The 16,855-nt window shown below is 40.1% G+C and overlaps 2 protein-coding genes across 7 annotated transcripts in view; one reads left to right on the top strand and one right to left on the bottom strand.

The window, feature by feature from the left end:
* Window positions 1-16,855, bottom strand: part of EXOC6B (exocyst complex component 6B) — a 723,334-nt gene that overhangs the window by 525,864 nt on the left and 180,615 nt on the right. The window lies entirely within an intron of this gene.
* LOC112578172 (ferritin light chain-like) lies at window positions 11,872-12,279 on the top strand. The gene has a single exon (XM_025262263.2). It carries the CDS (start codon window positions 11,872-11,874, stop codon window positions 12,277-12,279), a length of 408 nt encoding a protein of 135 aa, XP_025118048.2.

Here is a 16,855-nt window from a genome sequence, read left to right as displayed (position 1 = left end):
GAAAGGCAAAGGAACTGAAATATTTTCTTGATTTTGGAAAAAGAAGTGAAAGGAACTATACTATCTGATTTTTAAGACTTAAAGTTACAACAATCAAGACAGCATATTACTGGTAAAGTGGTGTACACATACATCAATGGAAGAGAAATGACAGAAATAGATTCACATCAATATGGCCACCTGACTTCTGAAAAAGGTGCAGAAAGAATTCATTGGAGGAAAAAAGTCTCTTCATCAAATGATTATAGATCTCCTAGACATTCATATGTTCCCCTCTGCCCAAAGTGGGGGTGGGGGAGGGAAAGCTTTGAACTTTTTATTGTATATAATAATTAACTAAAAATGAATCATAGTCCTAGTTGTAAAACCTAAAACTATGAAATGTTTTACAGAGGAAAATATTCATTCAGTTTTAAGCTGGGTTAAAACTCAACATTCAAAAAAAGATCATGGCATCCAGTCCTCACTTCATGGCAAATAGATGGGGAAAATGTGGAAACTGTCAGATTTCATTTTCTTGGACTGCAAAATCAATGTGGACAGTGACTACAGCCATGAAATTGTAAGACACTTGCTTCTTGGAAGATAGTTATGATAAACCTAGACAGTGTATTAAAAAGCAGATAAATAGAGAACAAGATGGCAGAGGAGTAGGTGAAGGTGGAGTACATCTCTCCCCATGGATACATCAGGAAAACACCTTCAGACACAGAAGTGCATGCAGAACATCAGCTGAGAGCGGACAAAGTACATGACCAGAGGAAAAGAATAGATAGAGCCATGCAAAACTCAGTAGGATGAAGGAACCGGGGGAAAAACAGGACTGGACCTGCCCTCAGTGAGTGGGGGAATTGAAGCAGGGGCCCAGTCCCCATGTCGGGGAATTGTCTGAGTCAGAGGAGAAACATTTAAGGCTGAGAGTGAAACAGCTGATCTGTGGCAGTCTAAATGGAATGAGAATCAGACAGTCCCTGATGCAGCCATATACACCCCTGATAGGGACACAGGTAGGTCCCCTGGAAGGCGCAGCGACTAGGAGCTAGAGGTTAGGGATTGTGCAGCAATCCCAGGGCGAGGGCTGCTAATGACTGTGGAGAGACAGACTGAGGGGACGTGAGGGAGGAGAGCGTGGTGGGAAATGCCCATGGAGGAAAGCCAGGCAGTCATGGAAGCAAGGCAATAGGGCTGAGTCACATGTAGGGGGTGGAGGCATCACCATAGCCTCTCTCTCCCCACACATCAGCATCGGCAGCTGAACAATAGACAGGCTGGCCCATCAAATGCCTGACGCACTGAACTACAGAGTAGGACCCCACCCAGGGTGCCTCTTTAAGTGTCTGATGGCCGATCTAAAGAACAGGACCCCAGCCAGGGGGGTGCCCTCTGTGTACCTGACAAACAACAGAGAAGGGAGCCCTCTAAGGGCCTGAACAGGGGAAGCTACGGAGAAAGACTGGCCAAAGAGGTCTTCTGATCGCCAGCTACAAGAGGCTCAAAAAAAGACTTTGACAGGGCCATTACTCTTACAGCAGAGGCAGTCCATGTCCCTGCACACTTGGTACCGCCAGGGTTCCCACAAGCCAAGCAGCTGTGGCACCTTCATGCTCAGCCTTCACAGGGGCAGAGCTACCACAGGCAAAAAAAGTCTTGTATCTATGCACACAGGGTCACTTCAGTTGTGTTTGGACTCTTTGAAGCCCTGTAGACTGTGGCCTGCCAGGCTTCCCTGTCAGGGAGGGGGGTTCTCCAAGCAAGAATACTGGCGCATATTGGCCAGTACTGGTTGCCATAACCTTCAAGAGCACTATATTTTCTGCTGCCCTAGCCGCCAACCCCCTGAGTACCTGGTGCTGCCAGAACCCCTGCGACCCAAGCAGCTGCACCACCTCCACACCTGGCCCTCATAGGGGCAAACCCAAGCCCTCCAGGGCAACCTCAGGAGCAAACCCCGCTGAACAACCCACACATAGAGGTGAAAAGAAAATCACAATTGAAACCCAGGGGCAGTGTGGATGAGAAAGAAGACCCAAAACCTTCCCCCCAGCTATAAAAGCTGGCAGATTAAATCCACACGATCAACGAGGCAGACTCTGTGTCTATGGGATATATAAAAGTTCATTGAGAGCTCCCACAAAAGAAAACACACTAGTTCTGATAGCTGTGGACATTGGAGGCAAGAACGCACAGGAGTAGGACCAGATTAGAATCTGAGCTGTGCCCACAGCAGGTCCAGAGATCAGCACAGTGTTGGAGGGCATCCTAGGGAGGTGAGGTAGACTGTAACTCCCAGGGAGGGAAAGGACTCTGACAGCAGTGACTCAAGAAAAACATTTATTATTCTTATGTTTTGACTTGTTCTGTAGATTCTTTTTCTATTTTTTTTGCCTTTTTTTCCCCATCTGTTGTAGTTGTCAATTTTATTGGCATTATGAAATCTAATTAAGCTTTTGAACTTTTTTTTTCCTTCAGTCACATTTTCTATTGTTGTTATGAACCTCTGCCTCTACACTGGGCTTTTGAAGTTCTGTGAAGATTTCCTTTTTAATTTTTTTTCATTTCTCTTTAATTTTTAAACCTATTATTACTTTTTCTACATTTATTCCTTTGTTTGCTTTTCCTGCTGTTCTTTTCCCCTTACAGTTAATCTTTAATGTATATAAATCTTCTTGATCTACCTTTATTTAACTTTGCATATCTATTCTTTCTTTCTTTTCTTTCCTTTCCTCTCAACATATTTGTTAGTTTTCTTTTCATTGCTTTATTCCCCAATTGGCACCTTGCTTTAGTTTTGTTTTCCAGTTTGTGCTTTAGTTAGTTTTGTTCTGGTAGATAAAATTTTTGGTTTCCTTTGTTTGCTGGATCAATCTATTGTACTTTATTTTTCTTGGACTGTTTTGATTTTGCTTGTGGGTGTATACGTATATGTGTATATTCAGTCACATTTTTTATTGTTGTTATAAACCTCTGCCTCTACATTGGGCTTCTGCAGTTCTGTGGAGTTTTCTTTTTTATTTCCTTTTTTCTTTCTTCTTCCATTTTTTTCTTTTCTCTTTTATATTAGTTTAAGTTTTAATTTTTTTAAACCTATTATATTTTTTCTACAGGTATTCCTTTGCCTTTCCTACTGTTCTTTTCCCCTTGCAGTTAATCTTTAATGTATATAAATCTTCTTCATCTACCTCTATTAAACTCTGCATATCTTTTCTTTCTTTCCTTTTCTCTCAACATATTTGACAGTTATTTTTTCACTGCTTTATTCCCCACTTGGCACCTTGCTTTAGTTTTGTTTACCAGTTTGTCCTTCAGATAATTTTGTTCTTAACTGGTAAATATAATTTTTTATTTCCTTTGTTCACCAGGTCAATCTACTGTACTTTATTATTGGTGGACTGTTTTGACTTTCCTCGTGGGTGTATATGTATATATGTATATTCCATTATTTTAATTATTATTTGCTTGATTTTGTAACTGCTATTTGTTTGGGGTTTATCTTTGATTTCTCATTTTTGGATGCTTGTTTTAATCTTACTTAATGACAGCCCACTTCAGAACCCTTGGCTGGCAAATCCCATGGACAGAGGAGCCTGGTGGGCTGCAGTCCATGGGGTCGCTAGGAGTCAGACACGACTGAGCGACTTCACTTTCACTTTTCACTTTCATGCATTGGAGAAGGAAATGGCAACCCACTCCAGTGTTCTTGCCTGGAGAATCCCAGGGACGGGGGAGCCTGGTGGTCTGCCATCTCTGGGGTCACACAGAGTCTGACACAACTGAAGCGAGTTAGCAGCAGTAGCAGCAGCAGCAATGCCATAATAAAGCACTGTAGAATCTTTCTTCCTGACAAGAGATCAAGTCCTCAGCCTTTGGAGTGGGAGCACTGACTCCAAGACCCTGGACTACCAAAGAATTAACCCTCAGTTCAGTTCAGTCGCTTGGTAGTCTCCAACTCTTTGCAACCCCATGAATCACAGCACGCGAAGCCTCCCTGTCCATCACCAACTCCCGGAGTTTACCCAAACTCATGTCCATCGAGTCGGTGATGCCATCCAGCCATCTCATCCTCTGTCGTCCCCTTCTCCTCCTGCCCCCAATCCCTCCCAGCAGCAGGGTCTTTTCCAATGAGTCAGTTCTTCGCATGAGGTGGAGAAAATATTGGAGTTTCAGCTTCAGCATCAGTCCTTTCAATGAACACCCAGGACTGATCTCCTTTAGGATGGACTGGTTGGATCTCCTTGCAGTCCAAGGGACTCGCAAGAGTCTTCTCCAACACCACAGTTCAAAAGCATCAATTCTTCAGCAATCAGACTTCCTCACAGTCCAACTCTCACATCCATACATGACCACAGGAAAAACCATAGCCTTGACTAAAGGACCTTTGTTGGCAAAGTAATATCTCTGCTATTCAATATGCTATCTAGGTTGGTCATAGCTTTCCTTCCAAGGAGTAAGCGTCTTTTAATTTCATGGCTGCAATCATCATCTACAGTGATTTTGGAGCACACAAAAATAAAGTATGACACTATTTCCACTGTTTCCCCATCTATTTCCCATGAAGTGGTGGGACCAGATCCCATGATTTTAGTCTTCTGAATGTTGAACTTTAAGCTAACTTTTTCACTCTCCTCTTTCACTTTCATCAAGAGGCTTTTGAGTTCTTCTTCACTTTCTGCCATAAGGGTGGTGTCATCTGCATATCTGAGGTTATTGATATTTCTCCCAGCAATCTTGATTCCAGCTTGTGCTTCTCCCAGTCCAGCGTTTCTCATGATGTACTCTACATATAAGTTAAGTAAGCAGGGTGACAATGTACAGCCTTGACATACTCCTTTTGCTATTTGGAACCAGTCTCTTGTTCCATGTCCAGTTCTAACTGTTGCTTCCTGACCTGCATATAGGTTTCTCAAGAGGCAGGTCAGATGGTCTGGTATTCCCATCTCTTTCAAAATTTTCCACAGTTTATTGTGATCCACACAGTCAAAGGCTCTGGTATAGTCAATAAGCAGAAATAGATGTTTTTCTGGAACTCTCTTCCTTTTTCAATGATCCAGAGGATGTTGGCAATTTGATCTCTGGTTCCTCTGCCTTTTCTAAATCCAGCTTGAACATCTGGAAGTTCACGGTTCACATATTGCTGAAGCCTGGCTTGGAGAATTTTGAGCATGATTTTACTAGCATGTGAGATGAGTGCAACTGTGTGGTGATTTGAGCATTCTTTGGCATTGCCTTTCTTTGGGATTGGAATGAAAACTGACCTTTTCCAGTCCTGTGGCCACTGCTGAGTTTTCCACATTTGCTGGCATATCGAGTGCAGCACTTTCACAGCATCATCTTTCAGGATTTGGAATAGCTCAATTGGAATTCCATCACCTCCACTAGCTTTGTTTGTAGTGATGCTTTCTAAGGCCCACTTGACTTCACATTCCAGGATGTCTGGCTCTAGGTGAGTGATCACACCATCGTGATTATCTGGGTCATGAAGATCTTTTTTGTACAGTTCTTCTGTGTATTCTTGCCACCTCTTCTTAATATCTTCTGCCTCTGTTAGGTCCGTACCATTTCTGTCCTTTATCGAATCCATCTTTACATGAAATGTTCCCTTGGGATCTCTAATTTTCTTGAAGAGATCTCTAGTCTTTCCCATTCTGTTGTTTTCCTCTATTTCTTTGCGTTGATTGCTGAGGAAGGCTTTCTTATCTCTCCTTGCTATTCTTTGGAACTCTACATTCAGATGCTTATATCTTTCCTTTTCACCTTTGCTTTTCGCTTCTCTTCTTTTCACAGCTATTTGTAAGGCCTCCTCAGGCAGCCATTTTGCTTTTTGCATTTCTTTCCCATGGGATGGCCTTGATCCCTGTCTCTTGTACAATGCCATGAACCTCTGTCCATAGTTCATCAGGCACTCTATCAGATCTATTCCCTTATATCTATTTCTCACTTCCACTGGATCATCATAAGGGATTTTATTTAGGTCATACCTGAATGGTCTAGTGGTTTTCCCTACTTTTTCAATTTAAGTCTGAATTTGGCAATAAGGAGTTCAAGATCTGAGTCACAGTCAGCTCCCAGTCTTCTTTTTGGTGACTGTATAGAGCTTCTCCATCTTTGGCTGCAAAGAATATAATTAATCTGGGTTCAATTCCTGGACTGAAAAAATCCCCTGGAGAAGGGAATAGGTACACACTCCCATATTCTGGCCTGGAGAATTCCAACAACTGTGTAGCTCATGGGGTCACAGAGTCAAACACAAATGAATTAACCCTGCTGCTAAGTCACTTCAGTCGTGTCCAACTCTGTGCGACCCCATAGACGGCAGCCCACCAGGCTCCTCCGTCCCTGGGATTCTCCAGGCAAGAACACTGGAGTGGGGTGCCATTTCCTTCTCCAATGCATGAAAGTGAAAAGCGAAAGTCAAGTCGCTCAGTCGTATCCGACTCTTAGCGACCTCATGGACTACAGCCTACCAGGCTCTTCTGCCCACAGGATTTTCCAGGCAAGAGTACTGGAGTAGGGTGTCATTGCCTTCTCCAGAATTAACCCTAGGGAGTATCAAATAGTTAGAACTCACAGGAAGGAAACCACTTGAATACAAGACCTGGCATCACTCAACCACAAGTACCACCCTGTGCAGGACACATCATCTAAACAACAAACAAAACAAAACAAAAAACAAACCCAATCATCAGCAGACAGGATTACCACCTCACTCAGATGTGCCCATCAGAGGAAAAGGAAACAAACAAACAAACAAAAACTCCACACAAATCTCACCATATAGGAAGCTTACACAAATCACTGGACCAACCATAGGAGGGCAGAAACCAAAAGGAAGAAAGAATTCAACCTTGAAATCTGGGAAAAGGACACCTCAAACACAATAAGTTAAAAAAAATAATAATAATGAAAAGGCAGAGAAATACTATACAAATGAAGGAACAAACTAGAAACACAAAAGTCCAAATAAATGAAGAGGAAATAGGTAAACTACCTGAAAAAGAATTCAGAATAATGATAGTAAAGATGATCAAAAACCTTGAAAACAAAATAGAAAAAATTCAAGAATCAATTAACAAAGACCTAGAAAAATTAAAGAATAAGCATACAGAGACAAACAACACAATTACTGAAATTAAAAATACTCCAGAAGGAATCAATAGCAGAATATCTAAAGCAGAAAAACAAACCAGTGAACTAGAAGATAAAACAGTGAAAATAATTTCTGAAGACCAGAATAAAGTAAAAAGAATGAAAAGAACTGAGGACAGTCTCAGAGACCTCTGGGACTATATCAAACCCACCAACTTTCAAATTATAGGGGTCCCAGAAGAAGAAGAGAAAAAAAAGAAAGGGCATGAGAAAAGTTTTGATGAGATTATAGTTGAAAATTTCTCCAACATAGAAAAGGAAATAGTCAATCAAGTCCAAGATGCACAAAGAGTCCCATACCGGATAAACACGCCAAGACACATACTAATCAAACTAACAAAGACTAAACACAAAGAAAGAATATTAAAAGCAGCAAGGGAGAAGCAGCAAGTAACATACAACAGAAACCCCATACACTTAACAGCTGATCTTTCAGCAGAAACTCTGCAGGCCAGAAGGAAAGAGCAGGATATATTTAAAGTACTGAAAGGGAAAAATCTATAACCAAGATTACTGTACCCAGCAAGGATCTCATTCAAAATTGGTGTATAAATAAAAAGCTTTTCAGACAAGCAAAAGTTAAGAGAATTCAGTACCACCAAACCAGCTTTACAACAAATGTTAAAGGGACTTATACAGTCAAGACATACAAGAGAAGAAAAAGATCTGCAAAATCAATCTCAAACAATTAAGAAAATGGTAATAGGAACAGATATATCAATAATTATGTAAATGGAAATGGATTAAATGCTCCAGCCAAAAGACACAGACTGGCTGAATGGATACAAAAACAAGACCCATAAATATGCTGTCTATAAGAAACTCACCTCAGACCTAAACACACATATAGACTGAAAGTGAGAAGATAGAAAAATATATTCCATGCAAACAGGAAACATAAGAAAGCTGGAGTAGCAATCCTCATATCAGACAAAATAGACCTTAACATAAAGAAGATTACAAAAAAAAAGGAAGGACACTACATAATGATCAAGGGATGGGCCCAAGAGGAAGACATAACAATTGTAAATATCTATGCACCCAACACAGGAGCACCTCAATACATAAGACAAACACTAACAGATATAAAATGAGAAACTGACAGTAACACAATAATAGTAGACTTTAACACCCCACTCACACTAATGGACAGATCATGAAAACAGAAAACTAATATGGAAACACAAGTCTTAAATGATACATTAGATAAGATGGATCTCATTGATATCTTCAGGACATTCCATCCAAAGGCAGAATACTCCTTCTTCTCAAGTGTAGATGGAACATTCTCCAGGATAGACCACATCTTGGTCAGTAAATTTAAGAAAATTGCAATCATATCAAACATCTTCTCTGAAAACAACACTGAGACTCAATATCAATTACAAGAAAAAAAACCATAAGAAACACAAACACATGGAGATTAAACAACACACTTCTAAATAATCAACAGGTTACTGAAGAAATCAAAAGCAAAGTCAAAAAATTTCTAGAAACAAATGACAATGAAAACACGACAACTCAAAACCTAAGGGATGTAGCAAAAGCTGTTCTAAGAGGGAAGTTTATAGCAATACAATCCTACCTCAGGAAACAAGAAAAACATCAAAAGGACAACCTTTTAGTACACCTAAAATACCTGGAAAGAGAAGAACCAAAAAAAGACCTCCAAAATTAGTAGAAGGAAAGAAATCATAAATATCTGAGCAGAAAGAAATGAAAAAGAAATGAAAGTAACAATGGTAAAGATTAATAAAAACTAAAAGCTGGTTCTTTGAGAAGATAAACAAAATTGACAAGCCTTTAGCCAGACTCATCAAGAAAAAAAGAGAAGAATCAAGTCAACAAAAATTAGAAATGAAAAATGAGAGGTTGCAACAGACAATGTAGAAATACAAAGGTTATTAGAGAATATTATGAATAACTATATGGCAATAAAATGGATAACCTAGAAGAAATGGACAGATTCTTAGAAAAGTTCAATTGTCCAAGACTGAACCAGGAAGAAATAGGAATTATAAACAACCCAATTACAAGCACTGAAATTGGAGCTGTTATCAAAAATCTCCCAGAAACCAAAAGCCCGGGACCAGATGGCTTCAAAGGAGAATTCTATCTAACATTTAGAGAAGAATTAATGCCTATCCTTCAAAAACCCTTTCAGAAAATTGCAGAGGAAGGAACACTTCCAAACTCATTCTATGAGGCCACCATCACCCTGATACCAAAACCAAAGACAACACACACAAAAAAAGAAAACTACATGCCAATATCACTGATGAACATAGATGCAAAAATCCTCAACAAAATTTTAGCAAACAGAATTCAGCAACACATCAAAAAGCTCATACACCATGATCAAATTGGGTTTATTTGAGGAATGCAAGGATTCTTCTATATACAGAAATCAGTGTGATACACACCATATTAACAAACTGAAACATAAAAACCATGCAATAATCTTAATAGATGCAGAAAAAGCCTTGAACAAAAATCAGCACCCATTTATGATTAAAACTCTTCAAAAAATGGGCATAGAAGGAACCAACCTCAACATAGTAAAGACCATATATGATAAGCCTACAGAAAACATTATTCTCAATGGTGAAAAACTGAAAGCATTCCCCCTAAGATCAGGGAACAAGACAAGGGTGTCCACTTTCACCGCTATTATTCAACATAGTTCTGGAAGTCCTAGCTACAACAATCAGAGAAGAAAAGCAAATAAAAGGAATCCAGATCAGAAAAGAAGAAAGCTCTCACTGTTTGCAGATGACAGGACACTGTACCTGAAAGTGAAAGTGAAGTCGCTCAGTCGTGTCTGACTCTTTGCAACCCCATGGACTGTAGCCTACCAGGCTCCTCTGTCCATGGGATTTTCCAAGCAATAGTACTGGAGTGGATTGCCATTTCTTTCTCCAGGGATCTTCCCAACCCAGGGATTGAACCCAGGTCTCCCACATTGTAGACAGACACTTTACCGTCTGACCCACCAGGGAAGTCCTATGGGTACCTTATCTTTGACAAAGGAGGCAAGAATACACAATGGGGCAAAGACAGCCTCTTCAATAAATGGTGCTGGGAAAACTGGACAGCTACATGTAAAAGAATGCAATTAGAACACTTCCTAACACCATACACAAAGATAAACTCAAGACATTGTACACAGAAAACCCTAAAGACAGTATCAGAAAATTACTAGAGCTAATCAGTGAATTTACCAAAGTTGCAGGATACAAAATCAATACACAGAAATCACTTGTATTTCTACATACTAACAATGAAAAATCAGAAAGAAAAAGGAATCAATCCCATTCACCACTGCAACAGAAAGAATTAAATATCTAGGAATAAACTTACCTAAGAAGACAAAAGAATTGTATACAGAAAATTATATAAGACACTAATGAAAGAAAGCAAAGATGACATAAACAGATGGAGAGACATTTCATGTTCCTGAGTAGGAAGACTCAATATTGTGAAAATGACTATACTACCAAACACATTCTACAGATTCAATGCGATCCCTATCAAATTACCAATGGCATTTTTCACAGAACTAGAACAAAAAATTTCACAATTCATATGGAAACACAAAAGACCCCGAATAGCCAAAGCAGTCTTGAGAAAGAAGAACAGAGCTGCAGGAATCAACCTTCCTGACTTCAGTTATACTACAAAGCTGCAGTCATCGCGACAGTATGGTACTGACACAAAAACAGAAATACAGACCAGTGCAACAAGATAGAAAGCCCAGAAATGAACCCAAGCACCTATGGGTACCTTATCTTTGACAAAGGAGGCAAGAATATAAAATGGGGCAAAGATAGCCTCTTCAATAAATGGTGCTGGGAAAACTGGATAGCTACATGTAAAAGAATGAAATTAGAACACTTCCTAACACCATACACAAAGATAAACTCAAAATGGATTAAAGACCTAAATGTAAGACCAGATTATTATAAAACTCTTAGAGGATAACATAGGCAGAACACTCGACATAAAGCAAAGCAAGATCCTCTGTGACCCTCCTCCTATAGTAAGGGAAATAGAAACAAAAGTAAACAAATGGGACCTGATTAACTCAAAAGCTTTTGCACAGCAAAGGAAACTATGAGCAAGGTAAAAAGACAGCCCTCAGAATGGGAGAAAATAATAGCAAATGAAACAATGGACAAAGGATTAATTTCCAAAATACACAAGCAGCTCATACAACTCAATACCAGAAAAACCCAATCAAAAAGTGGGGAAAAGACCTAAACAGACACTTCTCCAAGGAAGACATACAGATGGCTCAAAAACACATGAAAAGATGCTCAACATCACTCATTATTAGAGAAATAGAAGTCAAAACCACCATGAGATATCACCTCACACTGGTCAGAATGGCCATCACCAAAAAGTCTATAAAAAATAAATGCTGGAGAGGGTGTGGAGAAAAGTGAATGCTCTTGCTCTGTTGGTGGGAATGTAAATTGATACAGCCACTATGGAAGATGGTATAGAGATTTCTTAAAAAACTAGGAATAAAACCACCATACGACCAATGCCACTCCTAGGCATACACCCTGAAGAAACCAAAATTGAAAAAGACACATGTATCCCATAGTTCACTGCAGCACTATTTACAATAGCTAGAACATGGAAGCAACCTGCGTGTCCATCGACAGATGAATGGATAAAGAAGTTGTGGTACATATATATAATAGAGTATTACATTACATTACAATGTTTATACAATGTGTGGGTGTGGATCACTTTTTTCACAAACTGGCCAATGAGAAGCATGAGGGCATGGAGTCTCTCTTGAAAATGCAAAACCAGCGTGCCGGCCATGTCCTCTTCCTGGACATGCAGAAGCCATCTCAAGATGAGTGGGGTAAAACCCAGGACACTATGGAAGCCGCCCTTCTCGTAGAGAAGAACCTGAATCAGGCCCTTTTGGATCTGCATGACCTGGGTTCTGCCCACGCAGACCCCCACATCTGTGACTTCCTGGAGAACCACTTCCTAGATGAGGAAGTGAAACTCATCAAGAAAATGGGTGACCACCTGACCAACCCTCATAGGCTGGCTGGTCTCCAGGCTGGGTTGGGCGAGTATCTCTTCGAAAGGCTCACCCTCAAGCACGACTAGGATAGTCTGGAAACCAGTGGCCTTTGAGGAGCCCACCTAACATCAGGGCTGCCTGAAGCCCCTCTCTGCAGCCACTAGGCAACTTTTTAACACCCTGGAGCCCTCTCTCAAGCCTTGGACCAAATGGAAACAATAAAGGTTTTTGCAGCAAAAAAAAAAAAAGTTCCAACCACTAAAGGTAGTCAAAAAATCTTCATAACACTCAATGAAAATGTGGGAGGTTCACTGTGAAGTTTCTCTTACCCAAAATGTAATTGCAATCTAAGCTAACAAAGATCATTTATTTTTTTCTCAAATAAGAGGGAAAAACAAAGTAAAAAAAAAAAAAAAAGATTCTGATTTATAAAGGGGGTGCTGCTGCTGCTAAGTCGCTTCAGTTGTGTCCGACTCTAAGCAACCCCATAGACGGCAGCCCACCAGGCTCCCCCGTCCCTGGGATTCTCCAGGCAAGAACACTGGAGTGGGTTGCCATTTCCTTCTCCAATAAAGGGGGTAGATACCATTTTTATCTATTTGTTTTTATATGCTTCAGAGCTCAAAAATATGAGGAATTAATACCACAATAATACTACAATTAATACTACAATACTACAGTGCAGGTAGGAGCCACACTGGATAAGCTGCTTAATAAACATTTTTTTTTAATACACAGGCTCAGCTCTATTTTCTGGATTCACATCTGTAAGAATTATATGGTGTTAATGGTGTCTGCTTCAGATTCACTCATGCACACATGGATGGGGTGTAATAACACTTTACAAGTCAAGTTATATATAATTTTTTTTGTTATAATATTTTATTGCAACTTACTTTCATTTCTCCTTTATACTCGAGTTAGGGTACTATGTTAGTTTCTGAATCATGTACAAAGGTAGATTATATTATCTATTTATTTTACTAAGAACTGTAAACAGGGGCATTAAATATTTCTTAGAAAAAGGCAGCATTGGGTCTGACAGAGCTGAACTGGTACATTAAACTGTATCACCTCTCCCCTGAAATTTTGCAGTCTCTCCCTTCTCATTTAACCTGGCCATCACAATGTTAACCAGCAAGACTACCTAAAACACAAACCTAATCATGCTCCCTGATGTTTATAAATTATTGGGCTAAAGGAAGAAGCCCAAATTCTTCAAAATGGCATTCAAGATCCTATAGCATATGGTACTATTATTTGTCATACAATATTTCTTTCTCCAAACTTTCTTTTCCTTCATACTAAAAGCTTTCTTCATTATAAAAACAAAACAAAACCTGGAATAACTCTCTTCTAGGAAATGGCAACCCACTCCAGTATTCTTGCCTGGAGAATCCCATGGACAAAGGAGCCTGGTGGGCTACAGTCCATGGGGTCACAAAGAGTCGGACACAACTGAGCAACTAACACACACACAGACACACATTCTTAATCTGTTTTGCTAGTTACACGTCCTTTCCTCATCCTCTCAGTTTTGGAGAGGTTCCTGAGCTTAGGCCTTAGATGTCTTCTTTATCAATGCTTACCCTTTTAGGTGATCCATCCAGTTCTATCTGAAAGTCACTCAGTCATGTCTGACTCTTTGCGATCCCATGGACTATATAGTCCATGGAATTCTCCAGGCCAGAGTACTGGAGTGGGTAACCTTTCCCTTCTCCAGGGGATCTTCCCAAAAGATCCTGTAATCGAACAGGTCTCCCACATTGCAGGTGGATTCTTTACCAGTTGCACCACAAGGGAAACCCTTCCAGTTCTATGAGTCTCAAAATTATATCACAACCTGAGGCCGCTCCCCTGAACCACAGACTCATAAATCCCATCACCCTACTAAACACTGTACTCACAAGTCTTACAGGCATCTCTGCCGTAGTATGTGTGCATGCATGTGCTCAGCTGCATCTGACTCTGTGTGTTCCCTGGCACTGTAGCCCACCAGGCTCCTCTGTCCATGGGATTTCCCAGGCGAGAATACTAGAGTGCGTTGCCATTTCCTACTCTAAGGGATATTCCTGACACAAGGATCAAACCCTTGTCTCTTGACTCCCTCTCCCAGTCCCTTCTCCTCCACCAAAACCTACTCCACCCACATTCTTCTCCATTTCAGTAAAGAGCAATTCTATTCTTTGAGCTATTCAAACCAAAAGCCTTAGAGTCATTCCTGGTATCTCTTTATTCTACAACCCTACTTAATCCATCCATTGGTTGCACACTGAAAATATACTAAATCCAGAGTGTAACCCTTTTCCAGCAGTACAGTCTTATCTAAACTATATCCTCTCATGCCTGCATTATTAAAATTGCCTCCTACCTGGTCTTCTTATTCTATTTCTACCCTCTTTGTCTGTATTCCACACAGCAGTGAGAGGGATGTATCCAAAGAGTCAAAAAAGTGATCAATTCTTTTCTAGTCAAAACCCTCCAAAGGCTTCCTTCTCACTCAAAAGTAAGTCTTTATACTAACTCAAGGCCTATATCAGCATTAATCTAGACTGGATACATAGAATTACTTGAGAAGCTTTTAAAATTTACCATCGCCCAGGCCCCATCCTCATTGATTCAGGTTCAAATGGTCTGGAGCATATGAGTATTAGCATTTATGGAATAAATGAATGTGACTGTCAGTGATATTCTCTGTCTTCCCCACACAAGGTTGCCCATATAACAGGGGTCCCCAACCCCTGGACTGCTCCTCATCACTCTTAGTACCACCTGCATCTCTCCTCCCACCAGCCCCACCCTTTACCTCATCCCTGGAAAAATTGTCCCTGGAAAAATAATGAAACCCATCCCTGTTACCAAAAAGGTTGGGGATTGCTGCCAAGTTACACTGGCTAGCTAGAGTACCCCATTTGTCTGGTCATCATAGTTTAAGATTAAGCATATGACTCAAGCTGAGTCCTTTTCTGAGCTTTTACTGAAGTTAAGAGAAGTATTGACTGTCTAATATTAAGTAAGCCTAGAAGTGCTCATGGCTATCCTTGCCACCTGGCAGAAAAAGTCTCCTTAAGTCATCACAAAGAAAAGTAGATATAATGAGCACATTAGATCCATCTGTAGATCCATTCCTAGAACTTTCAATTATGTATACCAGCAAGTTCCCCCTATTTTTCTTGGTGAAGGTAATTAGAGTTAGGTTTCTGTAACTGGAAAGAAAATAATTCTTATCACAAAGTTATAAGTATATATTTAGTTTTTAAGCCCCTTAAGATTATTCTTCATCCACCATCAACTCTCAATTAGACAGTAAAATTCATGAGCAGAAGACTGTATCTATTTCCTTCATATCTACATTAATAATAGTACAGTGTGTGACACACGGCAGACATTCAGTAAGCATTTACTGACTGACCAAAGTGTTTTTTAAACATTTAAAACTTCCCTTCAATTATTAGTGGGCTTCCCTGGTGACTCAGCTGGTAAAGAATCCACATGCAATGCAGCAGATCTGGGTTCGATCCCTGGGTTGGGAAGACTCCCTGGAGAAGGGAAAGGCTACCCACTCCAGTATTCTGGCCTGGAGAATTCCATGGACTGTATAGTCCATGGGGTCACAATGAGTCGAACACGACTGAGGGACATTCCTTTCTTCACTTCGATTATTAGTAATACTGAAGAAAGACTTTTATACTGGTGGAAAGGTTAGATTATATGACTTAAATTATATCCTTTACCATTTTGATTTTACAAAACTATGATTTCTTCATTTCAGTGAGTTTCACTAGGAAGTCTCAGTTATCCCAATTCCCTGTTTCCCTAGTTTGGTCCTTTGTACCTCTATCAAACAAGCATATTTCCAATCTCCCTTCAATGACATCACCTTTCTTCTGAGATTTTTCTCAGATCTTGCTCTATGATTAGGAAAGTCCTGTCTTTTATAGACTATCAAGTTCTCTACCTTTAATAATCTTTCAAATCCAAAGTTGTGGAACTTTGTCTCATACAAAGCATTTCATTAATAGTCTTGGAACCAGTGTTAGCTCAACTTTCAATGTTCTTCACTTACTTTTCATACTCTTGTACACACAAAGATGCATTTCTGCAGATGTCCATTTATTTTGATCATTTATATCTATCCAGTAGTAATGATATATGTACCTTTAAAAAGATTGTGCATCTGACTGGAAACCGATGTTAAACAAACAATGTTTATCTGGTTTAGCATACAAAGGCCTACAGAGCAGACAGTGTCCATTTGACTATCTAAATTGCCTGCTGCTAAGTCGCTTCAGTCATGTCCGACTCTGTGCGACCCCATAGACAGCAGCCCACCAGGCTCCTCTGTCCCTGAGATTCTCCAGGCAAGAACACTGGAGTGGGTTGCCATTTCCTTCTCCAATGCATGAAAGTGAAAAGTGAAAGTGAAGTTGCTCAATCGTGCCTGACTCTTAGTGACCCCATTGACTGCAGCCTACCAGGCTTCTCCGTTCATGGGATTTTCCAGGCAAGAGTACTGGAGTGGGGTGCCATTGCCTTCTCCGTCTAAATTGCCTAATACACAACAATAAATGTGCTTAATAATGATGCTGGAATGCTCCTTAAATATATTTCTTTCATATCTTTAGGTTAAGAGCCAACTCCATTATATAGCCCATCTACAAA

This window comes from Bubalus bubalis, chromosome 12 (assembly GCF_019923935.1).
Source record: "Bubalus bubalis isolate 160015118507 breed Murrah chromosome 12, NDDB_SH_1, whole genome shotgun sequence".
Taxonomy (NCBI): domain Eukaryota; kingdom Metazoa; phylum Chordata; class Mammalia; order Artiodactyla; family Bovidae; genus Bubalus; species Bubalus bubalis.
Note: the sequence above shows the minus strand (reverse complement) of the source record. Positions and strands in the feature narration are given on the sequence as shown.

Coding starts and splice junctions, on each gene's coding strand:
- LOC112578172 (XM_025262263.2), top strand. CDS start 11,872: ATGTTTATACAATGTGTGGGTGTGGATCACTTTTTTCACAAACTGGCC.